Source organism: Chelonia mydas, chromosome 4 (genome assembly GCF_015237465.2).
Source record: "Chelonia mydas isolate rCheMyd1 chromosome 4, rCheMyd1.pri.v2, whole genome shotgun sequence".
NCBI classification, from domain to species: Eukaryota; Metazoa; Chordata; order Testudines; family Cheloniidae; genus Chelonia; species Chelonia mydas.
Genome location: NC_057852.1, coordinates 20,522,549 through 20,537,303, shown reverse-complemented (window position 1 = coordinate 20,537,303; position 14,755 = coordinate 20,522,549). Strand labels below are relative to the sequence as shown.

At 38.9% G+C, this 14,755-nt stretch overlaps 1 protein-coding gene across 18 annotated transcripts in view; it reads left to right on the top strand.

Annotated features, from left to right (window-relative positions):
• Positions 1-14,755, top strand: part of MAPK10 (mitogen-activated protein kinase 10) — a 318,269-nt gene that overhangs the window by 257,777 nt on the left and 45,737 nt on the right. For 17 of the 18 annotated variants that reach the window (XM_043545070.1, XM_043545075.1, XM_043545072.1 and 14 more), the window contains one exon: positions 11,490-11,672. In XM_043545070.1, coding sequence (XP_043401005.1) covers positions 11,490-11,672 — 183 coding nt within the window. Of the gene's footprint in view, positions 1-722; positions 817-11,489; positions 11,673-14,755 lie in introns of those variants that run through there. The other variant, XM_043545085.1, reaches the window with a different exon arrangement.

Below are 14,755 nucleotides of genomic sequence, written 5' to 3'. Positions count from 1 at the left end.
TTTTGTAACCTTTCACTAGGAAGTTTGTGAATGCAGTGGTGTGAATGCATATGGGAATGTATATAACTACAATGTATGGGGAATATCTGATGGTGTCGTATGTAAACTTTTATTGGCATGAGTATGGGATGGCCATATGACTCAGCATTTGTGAAGCCATATTCCACCACACAATCATTAATTCTGTGTATGCCACATAATTTTTTAAAACTATTTTGGAACTGTCTTAGTGATTTTAAAAATAATTGCTTCCATCTGGAAAACCAGGTGCCTTATACCAGGCATCCAACTGTACAGGACTCAAGGATGGAAGTGTATCAAATCCATTTTAGAAGCCTTTAAAAGTGACCTAGAATCGTTTTTTCTATAATTAATAATGTTACATGTGGTTTGACATCAGAGTCTAACAAGGCTAAGAACAAATGCCTTATACCATAGGAAAAGGAGATTTTTCAGATTTCTAATGGTTTAGCTGCTAATTTAAAAGCTCCCATTTCTATCCTGATGAATCACAAGATATCTGAGTTCAAACCTGTTGTTTGTCCAAGACTAAATGTTGCCCATTCTAGACATTGGTCTTCTGTAATTTTGGAGCACAGTTGACACATTTACAGATAAAGAAACAGCATATGTACCTTTTTCCACCACACATGATCACTACTGATAAAGTGAAACGGGACTGATAAAGGACCTAGTGTCAATAGTTTTCTCTTTCACTGTAGGAATGGTGTGTAGATAGAGCTATGAGAGAGCACGTGAAAGAGAAAATGAGAACACAGATGGAAAAAAGTAAAAAGGTGAAAATTAAATGCAGTTTATTCGATTACTTCAGAAAGGTATGGGTGTGTGGGTATCTATGTATGTATTATAGGTGGGGCTGGTAGCACCGCCTATTATTCGGGTTCACTGACAATTCCCATTATAAGATCTTGTTTTCAGTTGCTTATAACTTTGCCAAATCTAACCATGTGGGCTGAAATTATCCATATCATTTATCTGCCTCAGGGCCAATGTTTTTTTAATATTTTAGCAAAAACAGTTAAGCCATTTCCAAGAATGAGGCTAGGGAAAAAAATGCGTTGCTTTGCCTGTGTTAAAAAATTCTGGTGACCATCCTCTTAGCAGGGACTTGAAATTTGGCAGGGGGTGGCCTTATGTTTCAGGGATATGCCTTTTCTTATCTTTCTGAAAATTCGCCACTCTCTGGCCAATTCGAAAAATTGCAATTTGCACGTGCTTGGCAAAGACTTCTTAAATTTTAGTAGCTAAACTCCCTGAAGGTTCCATTGATGCTGAGCATGCTCCTACTAAAGTAGTTTGTCTGAGGTCAGTCTTTGACTAGGGGACCACAGTCTTTCTTTTATTATTATTATTATGTGTCTACAGTTGGAGAAAGGATTCTATTATTTTGAGAACTAATGGCACTGTATGTTTTCCCTTAGGGACAAATCCTGCTCTCCATAGATGTGTGATTAGTTCCATTGGCTTAAATTTACTCAAGTAGGTAACCCCACTGAAGTGTGTGAGCGAAATCTGGATTAAAAACTGTGGAACAAACTCTGCTCACCTTTCTCACAGGTGGCTTCAGTGGAAATACTCCTCTGAGTTAGGTAAGGAAGATTGAGCCAAGTATCATTATTGATCTGTGCCCCAGGAGACGGAGCTAACCTTAACTTCTGCACATTCAACCTTAACTTCTGAATTTCCTGACTTGGTTATGGCTTAACTGTGCGATTTTAACTTTGCAATAATATTTTATATTAATGTATTTTCCCAGTATAGATTTTTTTTCTTTAGGAAAATATATATTTTAATCTCTGGATAAGGTTGTGATTATTTACTGACTAGTAATGGCAAAAAAAACTCTTGAGAGAATGTTATAGTTTAAAAAAGGGGTTGGACATTTTGGAAATTCCAGTTTAAGAATCCACTCTAAAGATAAACCCTCACCCAAATGATAACTTTGCGCTTGCCCCCTGCCAAGCTTCCATCATGCACACATGTTGCCCCTTGGGGTTTTGCTGACGATATTTTGCTGAAGAACTCTTGATGAAGAAGATTGTGATAAGGACTTTTGGAAGTCAGTCTACTAAATCCACATATGTGCATAGTTTTCCTGTGCTGTTGAGCAGCAATGGAATATGTAAGTGGTCTGTATGTGTTTTATGCTCATATATCTGTGATATGATAGTGGTCCCCAGTCACACCATTCCATGTGATGTATTTAATTTTGGTTCAAGTCTTCTCATAGAGTTTAAGGCCAGAAAGGACCAGCAGATCATCTAGTCTGACTTCCTGTATATCATAGCCACCAACACAACTCAGCATCTGCATACTAAACTCAATGACCAACGTAAGACCAATATTACAGCTGGCAGGAGACTAGACTGTTATGTGCCATAGGCAGACAATAGGAGAAACTGAAATGCACCAATGCATGAGGCACCTGCAATGCAGGGGATTGATTAAATGAGATATTCCCAGATAATCCTAGCAAGTGACCCACACCACCACACTGCAGAAGAAGCTGAAAAAACCCCAAGGTCACTACCAATCTGAGCTGTGGAATATTCTTTCCCGACCTCGCATATGGTGATCTATTAGACCCTGATCATGTGAGCAAGAACCAAATAGCCGTAGCCCTAGACATAGTGAGCCTCGTTCTTATTTACACTAAGTCCACTTCATGCTGCTGCAGCAAATTATATTTATACTTATTTCAAGGGCCCTTTTTACTACCTGGGCAAGATCCTCAGTTGACATAAAATGTCGTTGACTTCAATAAAACTGTGATGATTTATACCAGTTGAGGATCTGGCCCTTAGAATGACAAAAGTTGTCATAGTATAAATAAGAAATTGGGCACAGTAGCTAGAAGTCTCAGATTATGACATTTTTACATTTGCAACCACATGTACTTTTGGGGTATTGTCCTGAGTGATTGTACTCAAATGTGGTCACGTTTTGTGAAGAGATGTAAAGATCTTGCTTTTGTTTTTGTTTTTGTGGGTGAATGTCTATGGTCTTAAAGAAGACGGGACTATTTCACCCTAGCAATGTAAGTACCTGTTAATTTCAGTCAAAAATGCCATAATTGCATGTAATTAATCTTGCTCACAAGAATAAGGTAGTCCACTTAGATTCCCTCTCTGTTTTGGAGTCATTGATGTGATTAAGATATCCATTGCCTTTAATTATTTTTTGCTTTAATTTGGTTGTTCTGGAGTCAGAGAGATAGAGGGGAATAAGTTAAGGTGATTTGGGTGACATGTCAGTATTTTCTAATATGTTTTGTTTTTTAGTCCTCCAACTTCTTGGCTTTCCAACATTCATGTAGTTTGACAAAACTTTCTTTTAAAGTCTCCTCCTGATATTAATAAACAGTATTTTTACATTTAAAATTAGATAACAATATTTTTGGGGAGGAGGGAATTTCCTTAGAATTTTTTTAAAAATAGGTTTTGTATAAATGCCCGTGATACTTCAGTGTCACCTGTAACTTTCTAAAGAGTGTACTTATGACTCTGATGTTAAATAATAAGTCCGAGTCAATTAGCACAGCGTAACAATGTCATGTATTAAAATAGAGAAATTTTAATGTGAAAAATGTTTTCCCCAAGGCTGTGAATATCCTAAGGAATACATGACCTGGTGGTTCAAGCGTGGCATTTGTTTACCATGTTGGTCTATCCAAAGAGCATCGGAATGAGTACAGATCCCCGGGGAAATCCATTGTTCATATGACATGGATGACTTGAACCAGCTTCATACTTGACAGTCACTGTTTGGTTAGTAATCGTATGCATAATAAAATCTACAAGATTCTTCTCTGGGATCATGGAGTATAATTTTAGGACTAGTTCATGGTTCCAAACTGGTGCTGATGAAAGGTCAACAAAAACTGTACAAATCTTCTGTCCTGCCTCAAAGGCATCCTTCATAAAATATGTCAGTCTAATCATTTGATCCTCAGCACTTTGGCCTGCTCAGAACCCTGCCTGGTAATGTGGTAACTATGGGTCAATTAAAAGCTTTTAAGTACCAGTCTCTCAAGTAACTTAAAAGTTACTCTGATCAGCGCAACTGATAGTTCTTCAGGTCATCCACTTTTCTTCCAGTGCCACCAGACCTTCGGAACAGTACAGCATTCCAGACAAGTATTATAGAGTCCTAGCTGAAAGTTGCTACAGGATCAGCTCATGTGATGCAGGAACTCTCCCTGGATTTTGTCAAGCCTAGGAACCTTGTAAGGTTTTAAGAAAGAAAAGTCACTGATTCCAATTCCTCCCTAATGAATGGGTGGGGTAAGCTGGAGTCAGCTGGGGGGATTGACTGAAGTTTCTGAGAACAGATGATACCTTCTGATCACGATCTCTGTTTGTAATTACTGGTAAGTTATTGGCCGCAAGATGAATTTCCACATTGCTGAAACGTGTAGGACAGGTTGGGGTCTCTTCTGCCCAATGGCCACAAAAAAGTCCCAAGTCCTATCACCTGAGTGGATGAAATCTAGACTTTCAATATGTGTGGGCCACCTTTCCTGCCTCTTAACGCTAAGACAGTCCCTTAGAATATTAGCAGCCTGTTTTGTCCCCTCAGGTGAAACAGACTATCTGACTTTTTGATAGAGGTTGTCACAAACATCGAAGCCAGTGATATATGTCCTATGAAAACCACATGGAATTGACTTTGTAGTTGCACTTAGCAAAGTCTCATATAAGACCTTGTAAACCAGAATCACATCAGCCGCCATATACCATGACTTCCTGTGTCTGAGCGTCCTTGGTGGAATGGTTTCAGAGTAGCAGCCGTGTTAGTCTGTATTCGCAAAAAGAAAAGGAGGACATGTGGCTCCTTAGAAACTAACAAATTTATTTGAGCATAAGCTTTTGTGAGCTACAGCTCACTTCATCGGATGGAATGGGTTTCCTGAAGCATTAAAACATCCATTACCATATTGTTGGCTAGCTGCTGAAGAATATCATGCTTGGGGCAGAGATCCCCTCTATATTCAGCTATAAGATTGTCAGAGTGCCAAAGGCCAAGTAGGATTGGTCTCTCCGCACCCCCCCCTCGGGGGTTAATGGAGGATGCCAGTGTGAAGGCATGCATGCGTACAACACACACACGCCTGACCTGTCACCCACCTCGGCAACTAAGTTTCTGTACATTGATGACATCTGGCTTGAAATAACTAGAAGCAGCTTTGAGGTGCTGGAGTTCTGCCTGTCATCGTACTTTGACACCTTGGCCCAGAACTTTTTGAAGTGGTGTCTTAAACTCCATGCACTAAAGACAGTATCATCTTGTTTCCATTTTGCCAACCAGTTAGCTCATAGACAGCTGCAGGTCCTTCTGAGCAATCAGCCAATCGTTTTTGAAGTGTACCCTATTTATCTGGGGATAAAGCTTCACCATTCTCAGTCCACAGGCTTGTTGTCAACTCCTAGGGCAGTAGCGCTGCAACCTTATGGACATCTACCGATGCCTTAATTATTGCACCTGCTGAATACTGTGTTGGGAGCATGGGTCTCCAGTCGTCATTGTGGATATTGGAGTTAATGATCAACTCTGCCTTTGTATCCTCACTGGTGTGAGCTGGACAACTCCAGTTTCCAACCTTCTGCTCCTGGTTGGCACTGTTTCCCTGGCAATTAGGTGAGAAGTCATTACTGGCTGCATTACTAGGCGCAGCTACGTATCAAGACAGCTTACTTCACAATTTCATTGGAAAGCCCCATAAAAAATAGTAGTTAAAGTCAAAGACGTCCCTTTTCTGAAATAGTTGAGCCTCTCAGACAGGACGTCAGACATGATCTTTCTAAGGCACAGCAGCAACATGTCATGTGGGACACTATTTTGGATTGATGGTACGTTTCTTGGCAGATAGGCACCTCATATCTGTGTCGCCTAACCTGTCTGGATAAGCTCTCACATGCCCCTCAGAGCAGCCATACGAACTGAAAGATCTTTCTTCGTTACAGTAAGATCTGTTGTGTTCATGGGTGGTTTAACTTACATCTTTACTGTTGGGGGTCTAGAGCTCCCCATCCTGCCCCTGTGGAGCTCAAGAACAAACAGCATGCCATCTGGTTATGAATTGCACTCTTTATCAATTTTATGGTGCTTGACATCTGTGGATGACGCTGCCGTGTTAGAATGGCTACATCACTTACCTGACATTTAATTAATTGTTTGTGCCATCAGATACCATACACCAGAAGAAAAGTCTATCCAAAACTCTGAATCGCTGCCAAAGACCAAGCAGGCATTATAATTAATGTACCTGAAACCATAAACACATTGTAATGTACACATCTGGACCCTGCATTTATCCTAAAATATGAATTGGTCCCCCACTTTATTAACTAAATCATTATTTCCCTGTCTACTACCCAAAACTAATGAAAGGCACTCTTCCTTATTGAGCCCCAGGGAAGCCTACTTCACCTTAAGTCTGCATATATCATCACAATGTTAGTGTTTCCTGATGCCACTCCCTTCACCTCATTTCTGTTGCCATGCAGGTTACACTCACCATCACATACTTCCATTTACCGATGTGCAACAGAGCCACCATTCACATCATCTCTGTTTTTGACCACGACATGTGCATCTAGGGCTCAAACTTAGACATTTGTTTTAAATTAAAGTTTATATTTTGCAGCATTGATGACATTGTTTCTGCCCGCTGGCCAGGGAAAGCTTTTTGCCTCTGCAGTGGAAAGTAAGCAAGTGGTTTTCCAAGCCATGAATATCTAGATGCTGTGTCACTGCAGCATTTGACCACGCTTTACATGTGTCCCATTTTCCCTCTGGGTATTTGTCACTGATCTCCGATCAACATTGGGGTAGAAAGGTATCTAGGATGAGAAATTTTCCCCTGGTGTAAAGCCATTTATGTCAATGGAGTTACACCAGAAAGTTCACCATGGATAAATTTGACCCAGTAACTCTACAAAACCAGACACGGAAATGGGGTGCTACTGCCTGACCAATATGCGACTGTATCATGACTATACCCTGTCATGCATTTGACTTTTGGAAAGTAATGGACAAGGTAAATAGAAAGAAGTAACAGTAGAACTAAAATATACTAGTGTGAGTAAAGCAAGCAGCAATCTGGACTCATTTTTCTCTTGTACTTTTCTTTCCCCATCTTTTATTACTAGGGATTTATCTATAAAAGCAGCTTTTTTGTTTTACAGAACTCATCCGTTTCTGCTATCTATTCTTCCTTTGAAATTCTGATCCTATGCTATGATGACACAAATCATAGATTTATTCAAGTGGAAGACAACAGAAGGAAATCTTAAGGAATAAAAACCCTATTCATGCACATTTCCCAAGTAATTCTGTTTTTCCATGAAGCATCAGCAGCTCTTTAAGGGGTTTCCTTGTGAAAAACGTGAAGTTTGCAATGTTTGATGTTGTCATTTGCATACTAGGTATCTGATTGATGTTATATCTGCTACAAAAACAACTCCTAATCAGTACATTGTTATGGATTTAAAAGTTAGATATTAAAAATTGTTTATTACATATAGTAATGACAATACTTTACATGTAGAAAGCCCTTTTCATATGAGGAGCTCAGTTTTTTGTTTTAATTTTTTTAAACAATTAATTAAGCCTCACTGCACTCCTCTAATAAATTTATTAGTCTCTAAGGTGCCACAAGTACTCCTGTTCTTTTTGCGGATACAGACTAACACGGCTGCTACTCTAAACCTGCACTCCTATAATCATTTTACAGATGGGTAAACTGAAGTACAAAGAACTGAAGTGGGTGGTTTAAGTTCATATAGTAAGACACTGGCGGGAATGGAAGTAGAACTCAAATTTTGTCTCCTGGTCTCCTGTTCCAATAACTGGACAGCAATGCCTCCCCTCTCTGTCATGAGCCCAGTATATTGTATATTGGCTTCTGCTGTGTTAATTAGAGCAGGGCAGGAAACAGGTTTTCCATCCTATGAAATTTCAAAAATTTTAAATTTTTCCTGTCAGGAATCGGGATAGAAATCGTATTATAAAAAATCCAGATTGGGTCGCCTGAAACATTTTTATTTTAGTAATTTCAAAATACTTCATTTCAGATTCAACATTTTTAAAGTTTTAAAACCATTTTTATTATAAATTAACTATTTTAAAAAATGAAATGTCATTTTGAACCAAAAAATGAAACTTCACTTTGAAAACACATGTGAAGTGTTCAGCAGTTATTGTGAAAATTCTCTTATGAGTTTGGGAATCATCAAGTCAGGGAACAGAACCAGTACCATGTGATAACTCTCCAGAACACAAGAAGAAGAATAATTTAAGAAAGGTGAGTGAATAGTTCACAGATAATTGATGAGCTGAAATATTTTTGCATGTAGCACTGTTTTTTAATAATGAACAAACAGGAAATGTCCCTTAATGGGAATGACTCCAAAACTTACAGAGAGCTTTCTAAGCTGGCCAGCATGAATACATATGTGAATACTGGCATGAATATGTATTTGCAATACTTTCTCTTTACATTAAAATGTTTATCAACAAAAAGTTTCATTATCTGAATGCTCACAGGAAGCAAAATAAAAGGGCTATTGCATTTTCTCAAAGTGTAATTATTATTTTTACTTAACCAAATGTTCACAAATAATTTTGTGTACAATTTGCTTAGCATTAGTCCAGAAGTAAGAACCAGACAAAGAGCAATCACTCATATAAAAAACAAACAAACCTTGAACTTGTAAGAGAAGTTAAAAACAGGTGAGATGGTACCTCATGATGATGTAACTTTGATAATTATATTGATTTTGCGGGTGTTGTTGCATTACTTTCATTCAGTAGTTTAGTTGGAAGGAGACTTATTTCTGTCCCCAAAGCTTTTCAGAAGTTTTGAAATAGTACTCCTGAGTTCTGTGGTGGAGGAGGTTCCAAGATGACATAAACGATAGCAATTACTGACCATGAAAATGAGAGCCATGCTGGAAGTTGCTGCGTACACACAACACCATTTAGAAGATTATAAGTAATTGCCCTTTTTCCCCTTTCCGACTCTCAGTGGGGTTGCCCAAGATTTGTCTTTCATCTTTTACTAACTTTACACCTGTCTGTGGGTAATGTCATCCCACATCTCAGCCTGTCTGTCTCCTCTCAGATGTCTTCTTGTCTGCTTAGACTGAATACATGCGGAACAGAACTTCCCTCCCTAACATTCTCTACTTTCCCCTTCTCAGTCACTGTCAACATCACCCCCATCTTCCCTGTCCCTCAGGACGACAATCCTCTCCCATGCCCCAAACATCCAAATCCGAACATATCTTCCTCCTCAGTGTCTCTAAAATCGATCCTGTTTTTTTCATCTTCACAGTCAAATCTCTCATTCAGGCCCTCATTATATCCTGCCTTGATTATTGGCCTCTCAAATATACACATTGACCCCACCAGTTCATAGACAATGCAGTCACTAAACTCCCTTCCTTTGCTCATATAACTCCTCCTCTCTTTGAATACTTCCACTGGCTTTTCATTTGCTGTCAAATCAACTGTAAGCATCTTCCCACCACCTTCAGAGCTCTGCATAATTTGGCCCCTCCTACTTATCTTTCCTCATCAAGCTTCATGTTTTCTCCATACCTTCTGCTCCACCAGTGTTCCCATCCTTGTCTACCCATTTTTAGTTGCTCACACTTTCACTTCTGTGCCCTCTTCCATGTGATCTCCCATGGTACAACCTTATCACACAGTTATCTTCATGTTTTCTATACATAGTGCAACCTCCATGAGTTTATATTGCAAAACCCATATTTAAAGCCCCTCTTAAAGACTCACTTCTGCCATGCAATCCACAGGGAATCATGTTGACCTGTATACAAATTAGAGATGGTACAAAATTTTTGAATTTCTACATTTTCCAGTGAAAATGGGGGACAAAATTTTCATGAAAAATTCATCCCACTTTTTAGCCAGTTGATTGAAAAAAATTGAATTTTGAAATTTTCTGACAACAAAGGAGACATTTTTCATGGAAACTTCAAACCCCAAATGTTCCAGTTTTTCAGCCATCTCTAATGCAAATTGTGTATAATTTTGTGCCCTTTCATCTGGCCTCTTTTCTGCCCTTAGATTGTGAGCTCCTCAGAGCGGAGGCTGTTCTTTTTGAGTGTTTGGAAATCTTTTAGCACAGAGTGGGCACTACTGTAAATAAACAATTAACAATAATGAAAACAAGGTTATCTTCATACTGTGCTGCATCAGAAATAGACTTTCTAAAATGAATGTTTTCTTTCTAATGGGTTCCCATGAGGCTTCCTTAGCTACATGCTTGTGACAGTCTCTTGGTAGAAACGTGTGCATCACTGTGTCTATTCATATATTATTTCACGCGTTCTTCAAATCCTTAGCCTGATGAATGCAGGGGCTGTGTTAGGGAGGTGGGACTGGTTTTAAAGGCAATATCCTTGATCAAACATTGTCATTCCCCCTCCCCTTTTTTTTTGACACAGTAGGGCATATTCTGAACATGTCTAGAAGTGTGACAAATCCGTTCAGCAGATATGCTCATTGGTACTCCAGGAAAGCTAAAAGCATTGCCCTCGAATAAGAGAGAGGGTTTCTTGGTGGCGTATGAAAGCATGTGGAAGCTAGCATTCATGATGAAGGCATAACAACTGTTTCTTGTTTTTTGCCATGTTTGAGGAAAACAAAAGAGAAATATTTGTGTATAACTGGTACGTTGTGTACCGATAGAAAATAATTGTTAGAGGAAATGGTGAACAATCAAGAAAACACATTACATTTTTACAACAATTTGCCAAACAGTTTTTGTTGTTGTTCTTATAAAACTAGGAACTGATAAATGGCTGGGAAGAATAAAGATGCAAGTATGCAGCATTTCAGTTTATGTATGCATCTCCAGGAACTTCTGGCAAATGTGTCTTTTCCGTCACATAACATGTTTATTCCCAAATAAAATGTCCTTCACAAATTATTGATCGCTCATGAAGAAAGGAGAAAACAAGTTAGGGGTAACTTCTCCCCTTGCAGAACTCTTTTCACACCCTTTTCACTCTACTGGGTACCACTCTACACAATGTGACAGTTATGATTGATATGCCCAGCTGAACAAATAAGATTTGTTATACCCATGTAGCCCTACTGATGTCTATGGGGTTACACAGGTGTAAGAGACAGTAGCCATTAAGCTAGGATTTAAAAACAGAAATAGACTAGCATCCAGGACCAACAGGGAGAGAGTTTTATATTGTGAGGGGTCCAGCTATTACTATTAATATTTGTTTGTGCAGTGTCCACCAGTAGGCTAGGTGCTATAAATGTCTCACCCATTATGGCTTATAAAGCTTCAAGTCATGATGATGAACCAAGACATTGATTGAGAAGTATCTTGGGAGGGAATTAAGTACCTTTATGGGTTGCTAAAAACCAGCCAAACAAAAAAGCTAGTAGGCTGCACATTTTCCCCCTTAACTACCTCTCCTCAGATATTGACCAGTGGAATAAAGTAATTGAGCAGCTGGGAACACCATGCCCAGAATTCATGAAGAAGCTACAACCCACAGTGCGGAACTACGTTGAGAACCGACCTAAGTATGCTGGTCTCACTTTCCCCAAACTTTTCCCAGATTCTCTCTTCCCAGCCGACTCAGAACACAACAAACTCAAAGGTATGTCCAAGGAGGGAGCATGGGGCATGTATGACCAAGTACAATAAAAAATGTTTTTTCTCCAGCTGAGATTAATTGATTTTCAATGTACTTTGAAACACATTTCATATAGTGGGTCATAATTTTTTTTCTCAGTGCTAAGATGAGGGAGAGTCATGGATGTAAAAAAACATACTAGAAAGAAAAGAGGACAACACTTTTAATATCTGCAAAGTTAGTCTCCATCCATGTGTTTATTGAAAACTGTTCTCTTTGATGCGAGGAAAAGAAAAAGTGCTTGAGATCTAAAGTGTGGTAAAGAAAGAAAAAGTAAAATGTTTTAGCTAGTTGATGTTTTCATGAAAACATTGTGGGGTTTATTTATCAGATCAGATTCAGGTGCTGTAATGACCAAGACACTTGCATTGGTTTTATCTAGCAAGGAGTTAGTTCTAAATATGATTTGGAGGGAAATTTGGTGCGAGGGCATCCAGGCCTCTAGGGTACATATGTTGATGTTGATTAATACATCAAGCATGTCAGATTCATGGCACTCATTCTGTACAGCTATGCACTCTGATAGAACCATAAACAAGTTTGGAAAACCCTGAATTTTTATTAATTTTGTTCTGACATACTGGAGCCCAAGGAGATCTCAAAGTGGCATTAAATCTTCTTTTGTTGTAAACAAAGAACTGTCAATGCAGCCAGAGCCCTGACTACAAAAGTGATGGTGTGTTTACTAAGAAAAGTAAAAGTATCAATGCCACCAGCTAAAATTGCTCTTGGTGTAGTTGCAGTTTAATATCTGCCTGTAAGTGGCTTTGTGACTATGAAAAATGGAGCAACTGGGTTTTGGTATGTGAAGCAGAATGATATCTTAATTACAGTGGGGCTACATATTTCCATTGTACAATATATGCAGTGGCATGTGGTAAGATGGTTATAGTCATAAATTGAAGCCATGATTAACTTGAACAGGATGTTGACTTTCAATAAGGAACAATGATTAATGTGTGTTGAGTATAAAAAGGATTTCCATTCACAGCTTTGGAACCTTTTCAAACTGCCAGTGTGCATCAATTTTGCACACATGGGTTCCTCTGGTTGCTTGCTGCAGTGACACATAATGTTTCTTAATCACCTACAATTTGCATGTCATTACATTACCCAGAATGCTCTTCCAGTTAACAACTGTTTTATAGCAAGGCTGTTGTCTGAGATCTGGGAGCAAAGTGAAAGGTCTGAGCAAATGCTTTTGGATGCATTGAGTCCTTTTCTGTACTCCTCCTACAAAGAAAATGAATAGTGGTCTTTCATTGGATTTAGGGCTAATGCACAGAGAATAATGATCAAACTGTGTTAACTAATTATCTCTTGGATAAAGGAAGCACACTTTTATTTAAGCACAGAGTGAATGTCTGTGTTTAAGATTATTTCTTGTTTGGTTCCTCTGTCCTAGGGTACTTTTACATCCTGAATCCTCGTACCTTCCTAAAAAGTACAATAAATAATGATATCTAGTCACTTTGATGTCACCTTTAGTAGTGTGCTGGGGTACATAAGATACATTTGGTGAAGGGGTTGTGTTTTTGTAGTTACTGATCTATTTTTGTTCTTTGTTTTCTACTCGAGGTCCACTTCAAATGGTATAAAAAGTAAGATAATAGTAAATGATTTCAAACAAGAAAGCAGTTTTAATATGATATGTGCAGTACTCTTAGCAGTAAGTGATCTGGTTAACTTTAAAGAAAAAAAAGATTGCAGTGAATTTATTGACAGTCGGGGGAAAAAAACAATACTGGGATAAGAAAAAAAATCAGTTTGTGGGTTGATTGGCAGCATATTTGCTATGAATACAGAATACTATGGGCTCTGGTCCCAGATTAGAGGTTTTGGCTTGTACTTCGTATAGACCATCACATGGTACTAGGGGTTGTTTCTTTGTTGGATACTTGCCCAGCCAGACATCAGCATGAATTTCCATCTGATGCTTATTCAAACTCCTGTCAGAATGAATAGAGAGTTACTTTGCTCTCTTGGCTAAATCTCATATTCCATTTGCCACTACCAACTAATTTGTTCCCAGGCACTCTGAATAGTAACTCACTTAGCAACTGCTACAACTGCCTCCATTCAGGTCCTATGCTATAAATAGGAAAAATTCAGCTAGTTATCAGGGAGAGAGAATTCACAGATTGTGAGCTTTTGCTGAAATCTTGCCATATTCAACTGTGTTACAACACCATGCTGGACAAATTCCAACTTTCTTGACAAATAAGACTAAGCGCACTGAGCTGTATGTTCTGTCAGTGTAAATTGGCATAGCTCTACAGAAGTCAAACACAAGTGTAAATGGGGCTATGCTTATTTACACCAGCTGAGGATATGGCCCACTGGTTTCAGCACTAGTTGAGTGAGTATCGGGATTTGGACAGAGCCTTCATCAACAATGTTATCTAGCATCTCTATGGTGGTGAATGTCCAAGCAATCAGAATGCCATATATTGGTACACTGGGAGATTCTACTTTCTGTGACCCATAAAATGTTTCTTCACTTGAAAAGATACTTGTTGGTAGGGGCAGAATTTCAATATTACTCTCCTCAAGAGATATGGGAGAAAACTAAAACTTTTATCTAAACTCCCAGAACTTTGTTGTTGTTTGAATAAATGGATTCCAGAGCTACTCCTGTTCTTGGGTTTGGTTTTCCAAAATAAAAACCTCAATGAAGGGGATCTTGCAAACCCAAACCAGGGTCCACACACCAGGTCCTCAGGGTCATCAGTATGGCTGATTTGCACTGCACAGCTCGCAGTTTCTGGCTGCAGATTTAGTGTATCTGGTCCCAGGAGAAAAGCCTCAATGCAAGTGGGAACCGCTGACGATGTATAGCTGGTATAGGAACTCCCATAACACCCTTCTTCCTGCTGCCAGCCCAGGGCAGAGTAAAGGGGATAGAGCTGGGACTAGAGCTATCCAGCAAAAAGTTTTGAGGACTTGAAAAAGTTTCCCATCCGTTATCAGGAAGAAAAATCAATCTCAAACCAAAAATCTGGAAATTAAATCAGTTTGGGTCAGTTTCATTTCCCTTTCAACCCACT